At 33.1% G+C, this 22989-nt stretch overlaps 2 protein-coding genes across 5 annotated transcripts; both read left to right on the plus strand.

The window, feature by feature from the left end:
• Positions 1-461: 461 nt before the first annotated feature.
• On the plus strand, positions 462-4992 carry LOC123694288 (ATPase family AAA domain-containing protein 5). Of its 4 annotated transcripts, none has more exons than XM_045639678.1 (4): positions 462-722; positions 816-900; positions 1114-4340; positions 4524-4992. In XM_045639678.1, exons 2-4 carry the CDS (start codon positions 823-825, stop codon positions 4786-4788), a joined length of 3570 nt encoding a protein of 1189 aa, XP_045495634.1. In that variant the 5' UTR covers positions 462-722; positions 816-822; the 3' UTR covers positions 4789-4992. The 4 variants fall into 4 exon arrangements, with proteins under 4 accessions (XP_045495634.1, XP_045495635.1, XP_045495633.1 ...); XM_045639679.1 differs by having other exon boundaries at positions 1146-4340; XM_045639677.1 differs by having other exon boundaries at positions 816-4340.
• Positions 4691-18844, plus strand: LOC123694312. Its single transcript, XM_045639713.1, has 2 exons — positions 4691-4802; positions 18338-18844. The coding sequence occupies exon 2, from the start codon at positions 18365-18367 to the stop codon at positions 18668-18670; it is 306 nt and encodes a 101-aa protein (XP_045495669.1). The 5' UTR covers positions 4691-4802; positions 18338-18364; the 3' UTR covers positions 18671-18844.
• The last annotated feature ends 4145 nt before the right edge of the window (positions 18845-22989 follow it).

Genomic DNA, 22989 nt, shown 5'->3' on the forward strand with positions numbered 1-22989 from the left:
ATATCTAAGGCGTAAATTATCAATCTATTTAAATAAAAAATGAAACCCGTTTCACGTTGTCACGTGTGAATGGCTGAACCGATTTCGATAATTATTTTTTTTAAATGTTTGTGGAAGTCCAAGGATGGTTCTTATGTAGAGAAAACTTAAATATGTACCACGGGCGAAGCCGGGGCGGACCGCTAGTGATAAATATAAATCAATCACCATTTAGGCCTTCTTTCAGCAGTGGACAAACAAAGGCTGGTAATGACGATGATGATGATGATGATGAATCATCTGAAAGTCAGTACCACAGGTCAGAAAGAAACATGCAAGGTGCACGGCTTGGTGCACGGTCTATCTCTATACCTACTTTTTTAACGTCAAAAATAAGCTGACGTTGGTTACCTATGCATTGGTTACCTATGCATAGTAGGTAACTACTATTTTTAATCTGTGTTGGTTATACAAATGTCACTATGACGTGGGTTTGTGAGTAAAATGCAAAAATTAAAGTTTTAGGCGCCAATTTTTTATTTTAATTCTATCCAAAGATTCTATCAAATTGTAACACTCGTGGAATCTACTGTGATATTTGTTTTATGTTTATTCATAAAGGAAGAAATGACTGATACTTCGAGTGCATCAATATGACAAAACTTTGAATTCGATTTCGATTCAATAGGAATGTGCACTGTTGTATATTGTAAGTGGAAACAGTTTCATAGCGAGATGCTTAGGTATGTTAATATTATGTTAAGTGACCCGGTTAAATTTGACAATTTATTGTGATTCCGTGCACTTTTAACGAATCTCTTTATTTCATATTTCAGCTGAGTTATGTCCGATTTGACGAATGTGCAACTCGTAGATGATGAAGACTTTGAAAATGTTTACATTTCACAAAACAATAATAGTGTACGTCTCTTGAAATCGTCATCAAAGATTTTAAAACGTAAATGTCATAAGGTGTTGAAAAAGAAACTAAAAAAATATAAAATAAGAAGGAATGGTGAAGAAGATCCAGATGTTTTAGATGTTTCTAAAACATTTCATTCTTCTCTGATAATTAAATCTCCAAGCTCACAGACATCCCCTGATAATAAGTTGTACATAAGTGATTATATTCAGCCTAATTATCTATTTAAAAATATGGGCAAAAGAAAAAAATGTAACATCCTCACTGAGTCTAATAGAGAAATTGGAGAAGATCAGAAAAAGCCCGAAATCTTATTACCCCTAATAACGAGTGAAAGCCAAGATAAAACGCATACAAATGCTTTCAAACTACTTATGGATTCTAGACATAAAAGCATTGGAAGTAATTCTCCAGGAAAAGATAAACCTTTAAATGAAGTTGAAAGTCAAGAAGTCACTGAAAAGAGGGAAATGAAAGCTAAAAGAATACTATCTTTACAAAAAATGGCAGAAGCTAAAGGTTCAATTAAAAAACAGGAAATAGAAGAACAAAGAGAAGGATACATAAAAAAACAAATGTTAAAGCGTGCTGAAAGATTTAAAGCCATGATAACTCAGGATACTGCAGAACATAAAAGTAATTCGAAAGTAAAGGAACCAGCTTCCCCTAAACATACAAGTGAAGTTAAAGATAATAGAATTGACATTAAAAAGACCTTGCAACTATGTGATATGTTTGAACCAATACATAGAGAGACAATTAATGAAAAGGAGAAAATAAAGAAAATGTCTCATGAAGATGAAGAATTTTTAAACAAGTTGTCACCATCTATACGGAAAAAAGAAAACATGATGAGTTATTTCAAAAAATTACCTAAAAGTCCTGAAGAAGATGATATTGTCCACTCAGATGATAGTAGTCATAATATTATAAAAGTTAAATTTACACCAAAACGTAAAAAGAAATCAGTAAAGAAGAAAAATGCTTTGCAAAGTTTAGTCACTAATTCTTCAGAACATCATAGTAGTGATAAAGATATCTGTGAGCAAGATGCAGCACAAACAACTGTTGATTGTAAAAATGATATAATCACAAAAGAATCTAACTGCACAGTAGACCAATCCGGATTAACCAATGATGAAAGCAGGCCTAGGAGAATCTCAAAAAGGCCTGCAAAATATATTGAAGATGTTGAGATTTTGAGCTCAGATGAAGATCTTCATATTTTTACACCAAAGAAGAAAAAGAATTTAGAGAAAAATAAAATTGTTAAAAATGATACAGAAGTAGAAAAATCACTTTCTAATGGTAAGGATACATATACAGGAACAATTAAGAAAAACACTAGTGATATGACTAAAAATAAAAATAGGAGCAATAAAACTGTAAGTTTAAACCCAGTAGTGAGCTCTAAAAAAACAATGAAATCTTCTAACGATACCAAGAGTAATCCTGTAAAATTAGCTCCTATATTTATGTCAAAACAAACTTCAAATTCAATTAGCTCAGCTGAAAAAGTTGCAAAACAAAAATTCCTACAAAGTGGAATTCCAGAAAAATTAAAAAAGAGTATTCCTCCACAGCAAAGTATTTCTGCACTTGATTTGTTCTATCCTGTTGTCCATGTTCAACAAACCGATACTAAATTGCCAGGCTGCATTACAATTAATTTTGACCATATTGTTGATGACTTTATCACAGACGATTCACCAAATACTGCAAATGAAGATGTATATAAAAATCTTTTAAATTTAAGTAAAAGGGAAACAAAAGCGATTTCTTTAACCAATAAAAACAAAGATGACCTTTTACAGTATATCAAAAGTTCATATAAAAAATTTCCAGTTTATCGAACATATCATTTGCTTAAAGGAAAATGTAGAGGCGAATTTAGAGATTTTAACTACCCAGATTTAGATAACAGTATAGAAATAGTTAATGGTTGCTTGTCTAAGGATAGTGATATTGTCGAAAAATTATGTTGGGTAGATAAATATAAACCCAATTCATCAAAACAAATTATAGGTAATTTTTTAGCTATTGAAGAATTGAAAAAATGGTTGCAAACATGGACTGAAAATTTAGTGAAGACACGGAAAAATATTGAAAGTGATGGCTCAGATTTTTCTGACTTTGTGGACTCAGATGTGGATAGCCGAGAGTCATTCAGAAATTCGAATAGTGTACTTATTATATCTGGAGACGTTGGTAGTGGAAAAACTTCTAGTGTATATGCTGTTGCAGCAGAATTAGCAATTAAGGTGATTGAAGTAAATGCCAGCAGTAAGAGAACTGGTAAAATAATGTTGCAAGATCTCCAAGAAGCAACAAAGTCTCATAAGGTAGATAGAGGTAAAAGTGGCACCGAGTGCAGTCAAAATATTCAGGAAATCCTTAAAACTAAAGGAACCCATAAAAAAAGAGGAAGACCCAAAAAGATTAAAGAAGTGGTAACAAAAAGCAACAGTAGTGATTCACAGAAAAGTGAACTGAGTGAAACTCAAAGTCAAGATAGTGTAAGAACAGATATGTCTTTAATACTGATAGATGATGCAGATATTGTGTTTGATCAGGATGATGGCTTTTGTTCCGCTATTTCACAATTAATTCAGAGTTCAAAACGTCCAGTGATATTAGTAACAAGTTCATTATCCTGTCCACATCTACAGAAATTTATACAATATGGGAAGATTATATGCATGCAGCGATTTTTGCCAAGGATGCTTGGTGTATGGTTGGATATTATGTGTTTAGCTGATATAAGTACTTGCTGTTTAGGTCTTGGTAATCATTTATTGGACTTTTGCAAAGGAGATATAAGGAAGACAATTAACTGGTTGCAGTTTTATATGACTTCCTATAAATACATAAAAGCTGGATCTCCTTTGTCTGAGGATACACTATCACAAGAATTGGATAAACATAAATTTAATATTGATGATGAATGTTCCAGTATGTCTTGGTCAGACAGAGAAAGTATCTTAGATTGTAATGAAGCTTCGAATGTTTCTAGCAACTTTATCCAAGCACACATAAATATGATACTTAGTAATTTACCTCCGAATTTATTGAATTTATGGTGGAGTATACCTAAAATTTTAGATTATGATAACTTAATGAAAAAAGATAATCAAAATGTTAAGAAACCTGGCTCAAAGCAGTTGTTAACTATATCTAAAATGCTCGATATAGTTTCAGAGACTGATTATCTTACAGGGAATATTTCAGATTGTAGAAATGATATAACAGGTACATTGTGGGGTTCAAAAGAAACTGCAAGTGTTGACGAATCTGACAATTTAGATTACTATGATTGGTCTGAAGGGGTTAGAAATGATATTGCTAGCGAACTTGCAATGAGTGGTTTGAGGCATTCCCATAAAGAGTTAGAATGCGAAACAAGTTTAGACATGTCCATTCCTGGATATACTGTTGAGAGGTGAGTAGGTTTATTTCTTTATCAATATTTTTTTTATAAAACAATATAAAAAAAATGTTTTTTCAAAAAAACATCAAATGTTAAATATTATTTATATCTTATATAAATAATATTTGTATTCAGAGGAAAAACTGGGCAATTAACAAGCTGGCAATTTTTAGATATTCATTTTTTTAATTTCAGGGAACGTGATAAAATTATTTTGCGACACCACACATTGACAAGTTACCTGAGTCCCGGCGCGGTGTTGGATAGAAAAGCCTTAGCACTCGACTACTGGTCTTCATGTAGAACAATATGCCGACTAGAAAATAATAAAACTGACGCAAATGTAAAGAGAAACAATCGTTTCTGCCATTACTTGAAGTCTTTAAATATTCTATGCAAAAATGACTATTTCGATGCGCTATCTAAAAGTCTCAGTGGAAATGATACTGGCAAATTATAATAGAAATTTAACTTGTAAGTAAGTTTATCTATATTATATATTTATTTCGTAAATTAATATTAATTTACTTTATAAATCGCTCTGTTCTATTTTTACATCTTACTAGTACTGCACTGTAAACTTTAGATTTAAAAACTATTCAACTTTTACATTAAAATTGTTGACATGTAATATTAATTAAGTAATAAAATCACTTATTTATGATCCCAGTTTTCATTGATTATAATCCTTGGAATTTAAGAAATCAATTTGCCTTATTTTTTTCTCTTATTCGTTATTTTTAATGGGGAGTGGTTTAAAGCAAAATTACCAATCTTTTATTAGACGATACGTGTAATATTCAAGACCAAACAAAAAAAAATATTTATCAAACTAGATGATATTTTCGAGGATTCTGTTTCATCAAAAACATAATATCAAAATTGACAAAAAAAAAAGAAATATCACGAAATTACCCCTAATTTTCACACTTTTAAGGTTTATACTTGAGATGGTAATACTTATTAATATGATGTTTTTTTTATAAACTATTATATTAAAACATTTCCGAGATCGTTGTCAAAGCATTTTGTGTAAGGTCAACCGGGGCAAATGCAACTAAAAAATAACAAGTTTCAAGTTTGATCGGTTGCAGTTATCTCCTTTTATATTTGGTCATTTATTTGACCCATTTAGTGATTTTTGTATTTATTTAAGATTATTTTAAACCAATCAAGCAATACAGTAGTCTTATAAATAACTGGTAGTGAGAATATTTCCTAAAATTGGTAGAAAAAGTTACATTAACCCCTAGTCGGGGGTAAATGCAACTAACTGCCATAGCTCTTCTTCTATTTCATATAAAACAACGAATATAGAATATGTTTATGAGATTTCATGTTATTCATAGGATTTTGAACTGTATTACCGTGTAGCAAGGACTAGTTTTCAGAAAAAAACTTATTTTTCTGATTGTGGGGCAAATGCAACTATTTGTTAGAGAATTAGTGTGGGGAATGAAAAAAACTTATTCATCGATATTTTTTTATTATTCTGCGTGTGATTTGTATCGTACTATTGTGTATTAGGAAACTATTGCTACAATAACGTTGCGATCGTAGATGGCGCCGCATTATTTAGAGGAAAAACTCATGTACTTTGATTTACCACTTTAAATCGCAACAAAAAAAATTACAATGCCCCTACCTACTAAGTCAATTTTAGTTTTTGGTCAGAACAAATAATATTCTTTGTGTTAAATATTGTTAAAAACGTAAACCAAACAAAATACGTTTATTAGTTAGTCAACCGTTTACTAAAAATCACTTGAACAATCACAGAACTATCCTACCTATCGTTTTTAGTTAGGTTAAAAATATCGACACTGTCACATCACTAGTGTTTTTAGTTTCATACAAAAATATAAGGGGCTATTGTAACTAATCTCACAGTTGCAATAACCCCATAGTGAAATTTTCACGAGGCAAATGTAACTGCATCAATAACACAAAATAAAGTCAACTAACGCACTAAAAATATAAATGAAATAAGCTTAACGGCTTGTGATAATCGTGTCCAATCAAAAACACCTGCAAAAAATCACTCCTAAACAATTTTTTTGTCTACAAAACCCGACACCTGTTTTTACGCACACCAACTTCAAAATAGCGGTTTGACACAATGGCCTATCAATCAAATAGTTTTCATCGTAGTGGCACCATCTATTACTAGTAAGATTTATTAGTCGTTGAGTTATTGAATCATAGGTGGCGATATATTACAACAACTCTAATAAATTAGTTATGACTAGCCTCCGCCCGCGACTCCGTCCGCGCGGATGTCGGTCTTTGCGTGGATGGTTTATCCATTTTGAGTAACTCTGACAATGACATCTTATAAATATCTATTGTACCCAAATACGGCTAGGCCTATGATAATACGCAACGTGTGTTCGCGGTTCTACAGAACAACGTCTATGGATAAAACTGAAAAATTAAGATTAATTTTTTTCTCCGTATTTTTCCAGGATAAAAAGTATCCTATTTTACGCCCAGGATAATAAGGTATAATCATACCAAGTTTCATCGAAATCGAACCGTTAGTTTTCACGTGATGCCTTCACATACAGACAGACAGACAGACAGACAGACAAAAATTTTTTTAATCACATATTTGGGTTTGGTATCGATCCAGTAACACCTCCTGCTATTTATTTTTTCAATATTTTCAATGTACAGAATTGACTCTTCTACAGATTTATTATATGTATAGATAAGGAGTTGCCATAGCCCCATAGTTGCAATAGCCCTGGGTGACCTTAATTACTTAGTTTTGGTTTTATGATCAAAACACTCATGTGTTTATTGTTCCATCTCTTTTCCACTGATCTACAACTACATATAAACAATACCACAGATTTCCGATCTAATATATGTTTTACGGTACTCTTAGGGTTCCGGACCTCAAATTAGGAACGAAAACGGAACCCTTATGCCCCATTTATATTTTCCTTGCCAATCAGTGAATGTGACATGCCAATTTCTAGTTCAGTCTGGTTTTTGTTGATAAGCTCAGTTACTAACAAAAATTCTTCATAAATCATAACATGGCTGAAACTCATGTCAGATTGAATGACCTTACATTATGTAGCTGTGTAGTATGGACATAAATAATTAATAACGAACTTCTTTACAACCTTGATGCATGGAGCACTTGAAATTAAATTACATATTCTTATTCGCATTTACGCAAATAAAATAAAAAATAATATTTTTTGTAATCTTCTGTAAGATTCACGTGACCCTTCACGTGTTGTTTCTGTTTATTACATATTACTTAATATCTAAATGTTAGAAATAAAATCCCTTTAGTAAAATCTTACGGTTTGCTATCTCCTATCTGTCTGCAACTTATCCACATGGTCACTAGCGAAAATGATTTCTGGAAAAAAAGTGTTGCAAAGTGAAGGAAGCATAGTAAAAAAATGTATCTATTAATAGTAATCTCTAATTAAGTGACATACATCTTTTTTCCTATCTTTAAAAGATAACACAAATAACACTACGGACAAGTTATTTGTTTTAAATTTAATTTGTAAGTATATAGTTTTTTTTGGTGAACTATAACATATTTATATTGTGTAAATGACCGCTTATCTCGCATTATCCATTTCACTGTCTTATGCTGTCTGGATAATTAAGTCTCAGAAACTTCTAATGAACGTAGTTCTTTCGTGTATTTTTATATTAATTGGTCGTTTGTGTGAATTAGTTTATGGAGGTGAATGTGAATGATACTCTCTCAAAATCTCATTTTTTATACAGTATATGAAAATATCTTCTACGGTCTAAGTTACATCCGTTTTTACTTTTTAGGGCTCTGTACCCAAATGGTAAAACGGGGTTCCCTTAGCCCCTTACCCATAACCATATTATTAAATAGCAGTCAAGGACTATAATTAAAAAAGGAGTATAATTAGATATTAAACGAAATTCAACTTACTTAAAAGAAGGAGGAGGTTCTCAATTCGACTGTATTTTTCTCGGGTTTGTTATTGCGCCCGGCAAACTTCTTGGCCAGAAAGTAGCGTAGTGGGGGAAGCATGCGCATATAAAAATGTACTAAAACTTGATGCGCAAACTTCCCCCACCACGCTACTTTTTGGCCAAGAAGTTTGCCGGGCGCTATACCTCAGAACTTTCGATGAGGTGAACCGATTTTGATATATTTTTTTTTAATTTTTTAAACTGGTGCCCGTGTGGTACCATTTAAATTTTGTATAACCTACAGTTGTAACAATTTTAAGGTGATTTAGTTTTTTGATAAAAAAATACTTATTATTAACTACTTAGATTATTAATATATTTTCGAGGTTTTACAATAAAACATACCTATAGTTGTGGTCATATAATTAAGAACGATTTGAAGTACTAGAAATTTTTATTTAAATAATGTCATACACAGAGATGTGCACCTTCTGAGAAGCAACTAGTTATGTCATAAAATAGCCACATTAATAGAGCAACGTTTAAGAATAAATAATTAAATCGCCAACAGTTTTTTTTCAAAAATAATTTATTTTACCAAAGCAACACATTCAAATAACAGTGAAGCCGGACAAATAATTAAGAACGATTAATTTATCTGCTCGGGAATTGTTTTGTATGACACTTTCATTTAAAAATTTACAATAATATGTTGCGCGAAAAATTTATAAAGCAAGTTAATACATTTTTAACTAAAAATAATATTTAATAGCATATCCACGGCTTTTTATTACTGCTTTACACCGGCGAGGCATTGACTCTATTTATTTTTGACATTTTGCTACAGAAATATAGTTCCATTCTTCTAAAAAAACGTCGTAGAGCTCCATTAAAGTTCGACTCTGTGTATTTGAAACCTTTTTCTTTACTTCGAACCACAGATTCTCTATTGGGTTTAGGTCAGAGCTGTTAGCTGGCCAGTCCAAAACAGAAACTGACGGCGCTGTTAGAAATTCCTTTACAGTGTGTGCAGTGTGCTGGGTCATTGTCATGCTGGAATGTCCAAATCACCGGTAGAACTTCTTCAGCCTAAGGTAGCATTGTTTCTTCCAGTATATTTTTATATTGGAATTGATCCATGTTACCTTCTATCAACTTTACAGGTCCAACACCATGTCAAGAAAAGCACCCCCAAATTTTCACATTTCCACCACCTTGCTTTAATGTAACTTTCGTGTACTTAGGGTCGAATTCCGTATTCGGAGGACGTCGAAGATAACGTTTTCCGTCGGAACATACTTTGTTTATTTTCGTTTCGTCAGACAAAAGTACATTTTTCCAATTTCGCACAGTCCAGTGTTCATATTTTCTTGCAAATCTAAGCCGGGCTTGCCTGTGACAAAGTTTCAACATGGGTACTTTTCTTGCTATCCGACCATGCAATTTTTCTTCTACCAAACGTCTTCGAATAGTGCGTGCTGAGATTGCTGAAGGGTTATTTTCCCCGAAATATTCTTTTCTCAGCTCATTGGACCCTTTAACAGGATTTTGTTTCGCTATACGGACGATGTTTAGGTCATCTCGAGGAGTTGTTTTTCTCTGTCTTGGCATACGTGGGACATCCGAAGTTGTTTAATACGTATCAAAATGTCTTATGGCGTGGAAAACCATACTTTTTAAACATTGCAGATGATCAGTTATATTTTTATAAGACTAATTCTTCCCGCGAAGAATTATTATAACTTCCCTAGTAGATTTATCACAACTTTTATTTTTTTAATAAGAAGTAATCACTTTTAATCTTTTGCATCACTTAATGGCGCCAAAATTATACAAACAGTAACCTACAACCACAAATCGAGTCGAGTGTTCACTATTTAAATTTGAATAAAAGTATAAACTATTTAGCGTTCTTAATTACGTGACCAGCCAGTAAATAGGAATACTATGTTTAGAAGTAGTGTAAAAAGTTTGTGTTTTAATTTTCAGGCTAATCACGTGTATTAATGAATACAGTGATTAATTGGAAAAGTATTTCTATATCGAGCAAAATAAAAATAATTACATGAAATTAGTTATGCATCTTAGTCTGTAAAAATCTTCCCTTTGTATCAGCGTTCTTAATTATATGACCACCACTGTATATTTCCTACATTACAATATATCAATATAGGATATGAACCAGTTATAAATGGAAATATGTTACTACCTACTGGGCGCGCTGTGACTTTGTGGGCACGTTTTGTATTTACGGCAGTAACTGATTCAAGCTGTTTCTAACTTTTAACTTGCTTGCTGTATGTCGATTAACTACATAACATAAATTTAATTCTAAATTTTCATGTTCAAGTGTCTTTCTTACATGGAAAAGTAACCTTTATAATTATTAGCTGCAGTTGTTTATACCATGTCAGTCATTGATAAGAACTTCACCAAAGCTTCTGGATCACAGTAGTAATTCCAGAAATAACATTCCTATTATCTTTAGTCAATAAACGTTTTGTTCAATGAATCAGTTATTTAGCATTTAAATGTATAATTTAGTGTTGCCATATCTCCTCAAACAATTGTGCATAATAATTTAAAAATATGGACATTAAAATCAATTTGAGTGCTGGTTGCAAATACTTTATATTGTTGTTATAATATTGAGGATAGGTATTTAAAATAAAAAATGAAGAGCTATCGGTAAAAGTAAGTTTTAAGTTTAGTTTTTTTTTAACTGATCAGAGGATCCATAATATAGAACATAGTGTGGTAGTATGTATTATTACGTCCGTATTGATAATAATTTATAACGAATGACGTATCTAAATAACATCATAACTTATCAATTATTGTAATTCACATCTGGGAAGTGCAATTTTCCTGGCTTCTGTGCTAAAAGTTACAAACCCGTAATATTATAAAGTCTAGTGTTCATAAACCAATGAATTGACACACGCAGCTACATTTGCTAACAGAATATATTATATATTTTTTAATTTATTTATTTACGTATTAAATTCTTAGTCGGGTTCTAATGCAACAGCTAACGATACATAATTTTGCATCTGTTGTATCTATGTTTATGTTGTGTATATTTCAAACTAAATATTCGGAATCAAGCCCTAGCGTTGGCGAGTTTCCATTTTGTTGACAAGGCATATATTCTAGAACTATGTCCATTATTAATATCAAAATGACACTCAAGATACGTGGGAATAGAATGGCGTAATAATTTGTTAGATAATGTTTGTTTACACGATAATGAGTATTGAATGCGCTGCAGCTCATAATGAGGTTGCCTATCTGGTGATTACTGGTAAAGATCTAGAACATTGACGTTATCATCAGTATATTATACAATAATTGGCAACTCAATGAAATAGGTAGTCTGAGGGTAGTCAATTGAATTTTCATTCTAAAATTGTGAAAAAGATTGAATAATTATATATTTAGAGCAGGCTCCAAGGAGATGTTCGTTTGCAAAAATAGCGGACCTAAATTTGACTTCTGATATATATTGTATAGGTCCCAGACATCCTATAGACAGATGTTGCCAACCAGTTTTGTGGTCCCCCTGCCCGCACCCCGGTAATTAAATATGGCATACAAAGAAAAAAATAAAAATTTCCAAAACATGCCGTGTGGGGTATCAAATGAAAGAGCTTATTGAGTAGATCACGAATATATAGCATACTATATACATTTCTTACACTTTCTCTAAGATTTTTTAGAAAATTTACGAAAATGGTCCATTTTTGAGTTAACTTTAAACCACTATAGATTGAAAACTCATGAATATATTTTTTAAATTATTATTTTAAATAATTAACAATAGTCCATTGTTTACGATTCAATAGTTCGTACAGTGAAATAGTTGCATGGGGGAGTGGGGGGAGCATTCAAAGATGGCGAGTTTCGATATTTCAATATATGTATTTCTTAAAATTTCGGACTCAGTGGAGACGTTTGCAAAAATTGCGGACCTCAATCTGACTTCTGATATATATTATATAGATCCCAGACATCCTATAAACAGATGTTGCCAACCAGTTTTGTGATCCCCCTCCCCCCTCCCCTCCATCACAAATATTATTGATAAATTACAAAGTTTTTGGTTTGAATTATGGAATTATTGGTAATTTTGTGTTATAAATAAAATACAAGGTAGTACTTAAACTAATAGAATTATTTTATTTTGATCCATTTTTACGAAATTTACGGAGAAAAATGCTTACACATGCAAGTAACCTGCATCATGCAAGTCCCGTCAAAGACCTGGGCCATAGAAGATCAGAATGGCCAAGTGGTCACTGAACTGGACAAAATATCGGAAGTTTGGAGAAACTATTGTCAGTCCTTGTTTGAAGACCCTCAGTCGCAAAATTTTACATCTACAGAGCCTGCGAGTGATATGCTGGAGCCGGATATTCTTGAGTCAGAAGTGAGAGCCGCTATTCAACATCTTAAGAATGGGAAAGCCACAGGAAAAGATGCGATCCCTATTGAAACAATTAGGGCATTAGGAGACCGGGGCGTTCATATCTTCCACATCATCTGCAACAAGATATGGCTCACAGGCAAATGGCCCTCTGAATGGGCTCATACAGTTTTCACTCCTCTTCATAAAAAAGGTTCCACTAAGAAGTGTAGCAATTTTCGACTTATAGCTCTAATTACACATGCCAGCAAAATTATGCTACACATCATCAACGAACGACTAAAAGCTTATTTGTCCAGAGAAATTGCGCCTGAACAAGCCGGTTTTGTGAAAGGAAAAGGAACCCGTGAACAAATTCTCATCGTTCGTCAGATCATTGAGAAAGCTCGAGAATTCAACAAGCCTACATATATATGCTTTGTGGATTTCTCTAAAGCGTTTGACTCGGTGCTATGGCCAACGTTGTGGAAAACATTACTGGACATGGGCACACCACAACACCTTGTGCACCTGCTCAGGCAGCTCTACGAAGGGGGCACAGCTTCAGTGCGGACAGATGACCTCCTCTCAGATAGCTTCCATCCAAGTGCGGGCGTCCGACAGGGATGCATAATATCACCTTTACTTTTTAACGTCTACACCGAACTTGTAATGCGAATCACTCTCGAGGACTGGGACGATGGTGTTGTGATTGGTGGACACAAAATTGCAAACTTGCGGTACGCAGATGACACTACCTTGTTTTCAAGTAACGCAGACCGTATGAAGGAATTGCTTCTCAAAATGGAGCGCGTATGCCGTACGTTTGGGTTAAAGATAAACCGTTCTAAGACCAAAATTATGATTGTAGACCGCGCCAACGACAATTCGCCCGAAGTGACAAAGATTGCGAACTGCAACGTGGTTTCGACCTATGTATACCTTGGTGCTTTGATCTCAAACAACGGCGGCTGCGTAGATGAAGTAAAAAGACGTATGGCCATAACCAGAACTGCGATGGAGAAGTTGAGAAAAGTGTGGAGGAATCGTAATATCACTAAAGCCACAAAAGTCAAGCTCGTACAAACACTCGTATTCCCCATTTTTCTTTACGCGGCAGAAACGTGGACAGTGCGCGAGTTGGAAAAAGGGAAGATAAATGCTCTAGAAATGTGGTGCTGGAGGAAGATGCTGGGGATATCGTGGACAGAGTTTCGCACCAACGAGTCCATACTCCAAGAGCTCGGCATCAAACAGCGTTTATCGACCGTAGTACAGTCGCGCATACTGCAATACTTTGGACACGTGTCTAGGCGAGATAACAACTCCATTGAGCGGCTAGTGGTACAAGGAAAGGTGGAAGGAATCAGATCGCGCGGCAGGTCACCAATGCGCTGGACCGACCAAGTGAAATCTGCTGTAGGAATTCGCGTATCAGACTGCGCCAGACAGTCTAGTAACAGGAAGAGATGGCGGGAGATCGTGCGGAAAGCTGTGTCCGCCTCTACCACCGATGTGGACGTCTCAACGTGACCACGACCACTCTGCCAAGAGTGAATCGACAAAGAAGAAGAATGCAAGTAACAGTTTGATTTTGTTACAAGTTTTTACAATTATTGTTTACACATTTACACAAGGATATACATTTCAGTGCTGCTTTTCTGCAGGTACACGACATTGTGCGACAGTTGGATTGACATTTACACGGTTTTATCATCAGTTTTATTCATGAGTTTTCAATCTATAGTGGTTTAAAGTTAACTCAAAAATGGACCATTTTCGTAAATTTTCTAAAAAATCTTAGAGAAAGTGTAAGAAATGTATATAGTATGCTATATATTCGTGATCTACTCAATAAGCTCTTTCATTTGGTACCCCACACGGCATGTTTTGGAAATTTTTATTTTTTTCTTTGTATGCCATATTTAATTACCGGGGTGCGGGCAGGGGGACCACAAAACTGGTTGGCAACATCTGTCTATAGGATGTCTGGGATCTATACAATATATATCAGAAGTCAGATTTAGGTCCGCTATTTTTGCAAACGAAACTCCACTGAGAGTCCGGTCTCATTCTATACTTAAAGATTGTAGTTAAATGTGTGTTGGGAAATTTATAGTATGTGTTAATTGAAATAAAATATACTTATTGCCCTCTAACGTTAATATGGGAGGTAGCTACTACCGTACTAAAGTAGTAGGTACTTTCATTATGGTTACTTTTTTATATAATATCTGATGATATTATAAAAAAAAGTAAAATAAAAAAACTAGAACGTAAAGGGAAAAAGTAATGAAAAGGAATGAATGAAAATGAATTTACAAAACCAATGGCATATCTACATAGAAAAAACAGTTTTTTGCAGAACCTAAGTACTTCTGTGTCGTGAAAATTGAAATCAACTCCGCGTAAAATCGCTATGATTATGGCTCTTACTATATTATTAAGACTTATACAGCTTTACAGGCGAAAGTTTAAAACGGTTTTATTGAATAGAAAGAATCTGAGTCGATAAAACCTACAAATATGTGCCATAAAGATAAAATTTGGGGCCTTTCTTGTTAACAGTTTATTAAAATGATTCGATGAGAGATTGTAAGATCATGCTGTTTGTGGATGATACTTTAGCAAATGGTGTATTCCAACTTAAAAAAGATAAGTCCAAAGCTAGTTGATAATATATATACCTACTTACATAGTTCAATTGTATAAAGTGTGATTGAAATTTCGTATGCAAACTTTTCCGATGTAGAAAAGTTTGAAATAATATGGATTTCGATTTGTACCTATAATTTTTCTTATTCTTTAAACGCATCATTTTATTTATTTTCATTAAATTGTTATTTACAAAATTGAGTTGAAACACATCCCTTTTTTTATCTCAACTTTATTAACGGTTACTCAGGTATTTAGTTAATCGAGATTAAATCGATCATCAGATAAAATACTGACTTTACAATCGTGTTTTTGATTATTTTGTCTGTTTGTTACATCATCATCATTATTTATTCATAGAAATCATCGATTTATTTAAAAAAAATATGTATTAACAATTCAATCTTTGTTTCCTGAATCTATTCAATAACAATATGATTACTGCCTCGTTTATGTAAACTAACGATAAATATTGGCAATTAAAATATTTATGGTCTCTATTTAGTATTAATTAAACCGCTATCATTTTTTAACCGACTTCAAAAAAAAGGAGGAGGTTATCAATTCGGCCGGTATATATATATTTTTTTTTTTTTTTTTATATGTATGTACACCGATTACTCCGAGGTTTCTGAACCGATTTACGTGATTCTTTTTTTGTTCGATGCGGGATGGTGTCGAATTGGTCCCATAAAAATTTTATTCGGCTAGGCCTAGTAGTTTTTATTTTATGAGCATTTTTGTCTGTACTCGATGACTTAATTTCAATGTAGCAAGTAACTTTGATTCACTTCCCGGTAACCGATTGAGCTGAAATTTTGTATACGAATGTAAATTGGATAGCGATGAAACATTATCATGACATGGAGCTGATCTGATGATGGAATCGGAAGGTGGCCATAGGAACTCAGTAATATATTGACTCAACTTTATCGAGTTTGGGCTCGTTTGATTCGTGTTGAAAAATACACTAAAAAGTATTAAATAAAAATAACTGCGTTAAAAACAACCGACTTCAAAAACGGAAAAGTAAGAAATAAAAAAGATTTGATATTATTAATTACTACATATTATTTTTATGTGCTATTTATTAAATAGGTTTGAAGTCGGTGCCAAACACTAAGCACTTAGTATTAAGCCCAAGAAGCTTATATCTAATACACTGGAGATTTCGGTATGAACATTGACGTGTAACAAGAAAATATTGCCCAGTTCATGTTTTTTATCACTTTCACACCTAACTTGGTATTGCCACTGTTAATACGAAGTTTTCCCAAGGCTACTATGTATGCTGTAATATTCTGTGCAAAAGGTTATTTTTTGTACATGAGTTTCTTGATAAATTGCCAAAAACGTCATTCAGAAGCATTGTTGGATGAGACAATTATTATTTATGCTAAATAAAATAAGTATCTGAACCAATTATTAAAAAGCGATACTCCCTGATTATGGGTAGTCACCATAATAAAATTGTAGCAACTCTCACTTTGTCAATATGGCATGTGTGTCAAAAAAATTGCGTCGCTTCGAATATTTAAGTTAATATTGTTGCTTATTTAATGAATATTTTCCGAATATAAAGAATGCATTGTATTGTGCAAAATTGCAGAAGCGTTTGGACACCGAATTCTGGCATAGAATTTCACAGGCAAGTGTATATTTACGTTATTTACAATATTCCTCAATACTCCTGCATTTACCTGTTTAGAATCATTTCAATGGCAAAAATTGTCTAATTTAGCATCATTTTAGTAAGCAGTCATGTTAAATTTGTTATTTCCCCAATACTTTATCATTTTTCAACAAGTTTTCAATAAACAAATTTAACAAGTAAGGTAACCATGATGACGAGTTTTTATGGATAGCGAGGAGAATATATTGTAATAACAATATTATGATGAAAATTTAGAACACCATTTTAAAGATTGTTACTAGTAATGAAACAACACACGACATCGGTATTGCACTCACATGTAGTTATAAGATTGTTCGTTTTTACATTGAAATTTATACTTTTTTATCTTACCTTATATTTTTTTGTTTTACGTATTTCAGCTTTCCAAAAAGTAAAATAAAAAGAAATATATGTGCCCATCAAGGTTACTGAGGATTACGACCCAGAAAAAAATACCTTTTGAAAAATAAACTTTGTAAAGTTAGCTGAAATTTGTGCAAGGCCGCTAAACAGTTTTTCTTTGATGATTTTGGCTTGAAATTGACCAGTCGAAGCAACGCGTTTCAAAAGAAGATCTGAGTAGCTTACAATTTGGTAAACAGCATCTGATGCAAATCACAACTTTCCTCTATTTACAAAGGATGCTAATGCTATATATCGGTTCATATCCAAGCTTTGTAGCCAAAAGTTTTTTAAAACTATCATTCTATACCAATTAAAATTGTATGTACCTATAAAGTATGACCATAATATTATAATATAAATACTGTTAAAAATATACCTTTGTCGTTATTATTTATAGACCATGATTTTTAGTTTTTTCTATTTTGAAAAATCCTGAATTTACAAACCAGCGTGGTCACTCAACAGAAAGAGACAAAAAACATGACTGACGTCATTCTAGATCATATTTTCTTGTTACAAGTTATTGGTCATAGTGCAATCTCCAGTGTATTAGATATAAGCTTCTTGATTAAGCCCATGCACCGACATCAAACCTTTTTAGTAAATAGCACATAAAAATAATATGTAGTAATTAATAATATCAAATCTTTTTTATTTCTTACTTTTCCGTTTTTGAAGTCGGTTGTTTTTAACGCAGTTATTTTTATTTATTATGTGACCGGCCTATGGCATTTAGCTTCTTATTGCTATAAAATTAACGTACACAGTGATAAGTTAAATCTCGTGGGCTTACCAGAGACAAGTTTCTTCTAAGGCCAAAGCTAAGCGGTCGGTAACACTGGCGCCGAGATGGGGTTATCAGAAGACGCGTGCGGGACGCCAATCGTTCGCGTCGCGACGGACATAAATATATCGCAACGAGAATAATCACAATAGTCTTTTTAGGACATCTATTCCACACACACGTCCAAAATGGTGAAAAGTGCACTACGTGGAGATACTTGTGGCTACTGCACCGCATGTGTTCGTCTGCGGCTGTGTGCCGCGCGTGGGAGGAGCCCGGAGCCTTTAGAATGTGCGTATAAACACATTCTGGAGTCCTATGGCAGTGTTGGAAGTGGTGAGAAGGTTCCTGAAGCTCCCAAGCCGGTCTGCGCTTCTTGTCGCTGGACATCGGACGCACAATTTCCCGAAACGCCACCTTCATCTAGTGATTTAAGTTTAGAGTGGAGCACACCGCCATCAAATCGGTCTCGTACCCGACGACGTAAAAGATAGTAATTGAGCAACAGTGTTCTTTTGGAAAATAACTATCTATATTTTTTGTTAATCGCGCTGTGGTAAACGACCTCAGGGGTACACTATTATGCTAGTCATGTAATTGTAAACGTGTACGAATTGCGATAGAAAGATAACAATTACCTATCTAATAAATTATTGTTCTTTTTTAAATGTGTTTTCATTTCATAAAAATGTAGGTACACTCAGAAAAAAAAAGAACTTTTCTTTTAATATTTTGTCTAGCATAGCATTGATGATGTTAATTATTGTGCTTGTAACTAGGTAACAAAAGTTTTCCAAACGAACAATCTTTTTAATAGAGCAAAAGGCAGTGGGCACGCAAGTATTAACTACACATAGTTAACACAATCTTTCTCTCAACCTATCGATTTCCTTCACCCAATAAGGTTTCTAATAAGAACTTCAAAAATATGACAAATGCTCTCAATTTTTAAAGAAAATATTTATTTTAAAATCAAGAAAATGAAAAAATATCTGTCCAACGTAATACAAAAATATTGATGCCTACTTTCTTTCTTAATAGATAAATCATTAAGTTGAGATTGATTGATTTCCAAATTGCAATGCAATTTACAATACAAATCAATCTGCGATTTGCAAATACACAATACGAAGCTAAGGAGCCTTTTGAAATATAAAATAGTAAGTGATTTTATAATGAAGTAAAAAGTTAGGTAAGTACTATTTATGAAAACTTATAAATTAATTTTTAACGCAATAGATTTTAGATTTTATTAATTAAATTCCTAACTAACTATTTACTAAATATGTACAAAGTCTAGTTAAGTAAGTACCTAATTTTTTCAAGTGCTTGGTGCTTGGGTACCTACTTAATTTATCTTGATGAGTTTAATTTGAGACATAATAAAATAACAAATTATTTTAAGAAGCGATTAATTGCCTGTTTTATATTTAGCATAACGACAAGATATCGATATCATTGCGGGAGTAAATTATAGTATTGTAGTAAACAATTTTATGTAGTCACTAGTTATATTGTGAGAGACAATTAAATTAATGGTTGATTGATGGCTATCGGGGCCGTAATGTATTATTATGCTCGAAAATAGTTTATGAATGAGCTACAGGATACCTATTTACGAAGGTTCAGCTACTATACTTACATGTGGGAGATAATATTTCTTATTCTTTCATAGATATAAGTATTCAATATAGTTTTGTTCACAAGTAAAAAGTATAAGTGGCACCCGTTTTAGGCTTAGTTCAAAGAACTAGCCTGTATATACATTATACAGGCACCAGCTTCTCCCTAAGTCATTTGAACTTTAATAGAACATGTCTACATGATAATGCCATAAGTGATTATTGTAAGTGACGTGCAAAATAATTTAATTAAATAACGTTATAGAAACAAGAAAATTAGGTTATCAATTTGTTATGATTATAATAGTCGGGGAAAACAAGTAGGTGAATCTTGCAGCAGATCTTGATTAATGATTATTATTAATTAAACTTATTCTAAACACTTTTAATATGTCTACATGTCTACTACCTATATTATGATTTATGAATGTTATACACTGTCTATCCGTTGATCTGTCTCTTCTTGATGACTGAAGCACTGATCTGGATTTGGATGACCGATGAACACATTACGACAGCTATAGTTTGTAAATCTGTGAGAGGACATAGGAATTAGGATAGGTGGCATCCCAGAAAATCCATAAGGACGGGTACTCTGCGGATATTTCATTAATTGCCCTGTACGCAGTCGAAGCCGCGGGCGGAAAGCTAGTATCTAACAAAATATTATCTATCTGCCTAAAACGTTAATTACCAGTCTCAATGGCAGGGTTTTTTATAATAGGGCGGGTAACGGAGCAGGTGGGTCACCTAGTGAGGTGATCACCACCGCCCATGATCACTCACAAAGTTAGTACCTTTGTGAAGCTGTTACCGACTTTCGAAGGTGGGAGTAGACTCTCTTTTTAAATAAGTCCATGTCATACATGTGCGGGAATACCGAACGTGGTAGACTGTTCCACAGGGTGGTGGTACGTGGAAAAAAGTTTCGCGAGAAGCGTACGGTACCTACTCGTTCACCAGCGGTCCAAATGATGTGCATGGAAGTTGGCTTTATGGCGGGCGGTGCGGTGATGGAATTCCGCAGCAGGTATGAGCTCGAATAGCTCATTTGAACACTCCCCATGGTATATGCGATAGAAGATACACAGCGAGGCAATGTCCCTTCGCAAAGCAAGAGGGTCAAGCCGATCGCTAAGTCTTGGATCGCCAATCAGGTTCATTTTTAACTCAATTCAATATTATTGAACTGTTGAATTGAACCTCTTTTGATCACTCACTGACTCCTGAGGAATTCCTTTAGTCATTTGATTAATGTGCCTTAGATAATATCTACTTAGGTACTAAGTATTAGATATATTATCTGTGATAACATGACTTAAGTATTGGGATCAACTTTAAACCATAATGCTCTAAATCTAAAGTCTAAGGGGATCAATTAATTATTATTGATACCTACTGAATAAAACAAGATTTAACTTTAATAATCAGTTTATTTCATTACAAGCTTAGGGTGCAGTTCTATATAAACATGGAATCAATGCTATACATTCAACAGAGTCCAAATTTTGTGCTATCGATAAATGGTTATTATTTAACACATAGTAGTTACTAAATTCCATTATTATGACTGGCAATAGACGTAAAAAATCATTTTTTTTACCTAATTCTGAGACGGGTGAACATTTACTTATACTTACTGTACAAATTAAATTTAAACGCCGTTCGTCGGTGAACGGTTAGACCGATTTGGAATGAATTAAATAATATTTTATTAAGTATTTTATTTATTGCGTTCGTACTTAGATGAAAATAAACACGAAATTTTGACAATGAATCGAAGAGAATAAAATATTTTGCATCGATTATTTAGTTAAAGTTATACAAAAAAAAAAAAAAACGAACAAGTATGTTGTTATTGTTGCAATCGGTTACCCCATTAGTTACCTCTCCATTTCATTTTTTTTAGGTTATAAAGTCTAAGCTTCTTCATTTCGATATGCCATATACTAGTTTTTATATTTTGGAAAAAAAATTGTCTATAGTTAAGTGTATTGTTTATATATTTAATAGGAAGAACTAACATACTAAATTCTTACTAAATATTAAATGTAATCGGGATGTTGAACTCTAAAATGTCTCATTACTTATTCCAGTCGATACTTGGTAGATACATAACAGCTATTACAAAGTTTTAAAGTTATAGCCATTCAATCAAATAGCAGATTCAACCAGATGACTGCGACATGTCACATGTACACTGGCAAGTCCATTTAGCCCTTTTACTGAAAGTTCCAATAGTAAAACTGATTTAGGTACTATCTACATTACATAATACAAGTATTTACATTTCAAATTGTAACAATGTGTTTATTCCTAAAACTATGATTAATTATTATTATTTTAACGTTATTTTCATTAACGTTTAGATAGTACCTAATAAGTAACATATTAAAAAAACACTATATGTTGCTTCTTAACATCTTGAAAGATATAGAAATTGAAACTCAATTAATTATAACAACGAATACCAAAAACTTGATGATTGTTATAATTAATATCAATATAATATGCTGTATGGACCTATTAGTCTATGCGCTATAGACAGAATATAATATAGGTACTCTCGCGACCTATAGACACAAACAAGGGTTTAACTAATATTCAAGGATTCAAGAAAAATATCGAATGATTTTTATTGCTATATTATCATTGAATATAAAAATATTTGTTAAACAGTTGTTTAACTTTTTATTAATCTGATATTCATTTCCTCCAATACAGGTAGGTACAAAATAATACTTAGGTAAGTACCTAATCTTTATAACTTACTTATATGTAATCTTATTTGTCTAGAATAAACGAAGTCATAAATATTTACAGGTATATATGTACCTATAAAGTTTTAATGCTGGGGCCACACTAACGTCTAACGTCTAATGCCCTTTATCGCGATAATTATTCCGATAATTTTTAAGGCGATAAGTGGGTGGCTACACTTGAACGGTCAACGTGAATGCCGATCGTTGGCGATAAAAACGGCGTTAATTTTACTAAAATTATAGCTAGATGGGCGTAGTGTGACCGCTTCATTGCGTTAATTCTTCGCGATAAAGCTATCGCCTCGCCAAACGGCAATGTTAATGCCGTTGTTAAATTATACTGGCTACACCTAAAGTTAACGTCCATTATCGCGTTAATTAATGGAATTTCCCGTTAGTGTGGCCCCAGCATAAGTAATTTTGATATAT

This window comes from Colias croceus, chromosome 9 (assembly GCF_905220415.1).
Source record: "Colias croceus chromosome 9, ilColCroc2.1".
In the NCBI taxonomy this organism is placed as follows: Eukaryota; Metazoa; Arthropoda; class Insecta; order Lepidoptera; family Pieridae; genus Colias; species Colias croceus.

Excerpts from the sequence above, each read along its gene's own strand:
- LOC123694312 (XM_045639713.1), top strand. The coding sequence starts at position 18,365 with ATGGTGAAAAGTGCACTACGTGGAGATACTTGTGGCTACTGCACCGCA.
- LOC123694288 (XM_045639677.1), top strand. The coding sequence starts at position 823 with ATGTCCGATTTGACGAATGTGCAACTCGTAGATGATGAAGACTTTGAA. Across the intron at positions 4,341-4,523 it reads CCTGGATATACTGTTGAGAG|GGAACGTGATAAAATTATTT; the intron begins GTGAGTAGGTTT and ends TTTTAATTTCAG.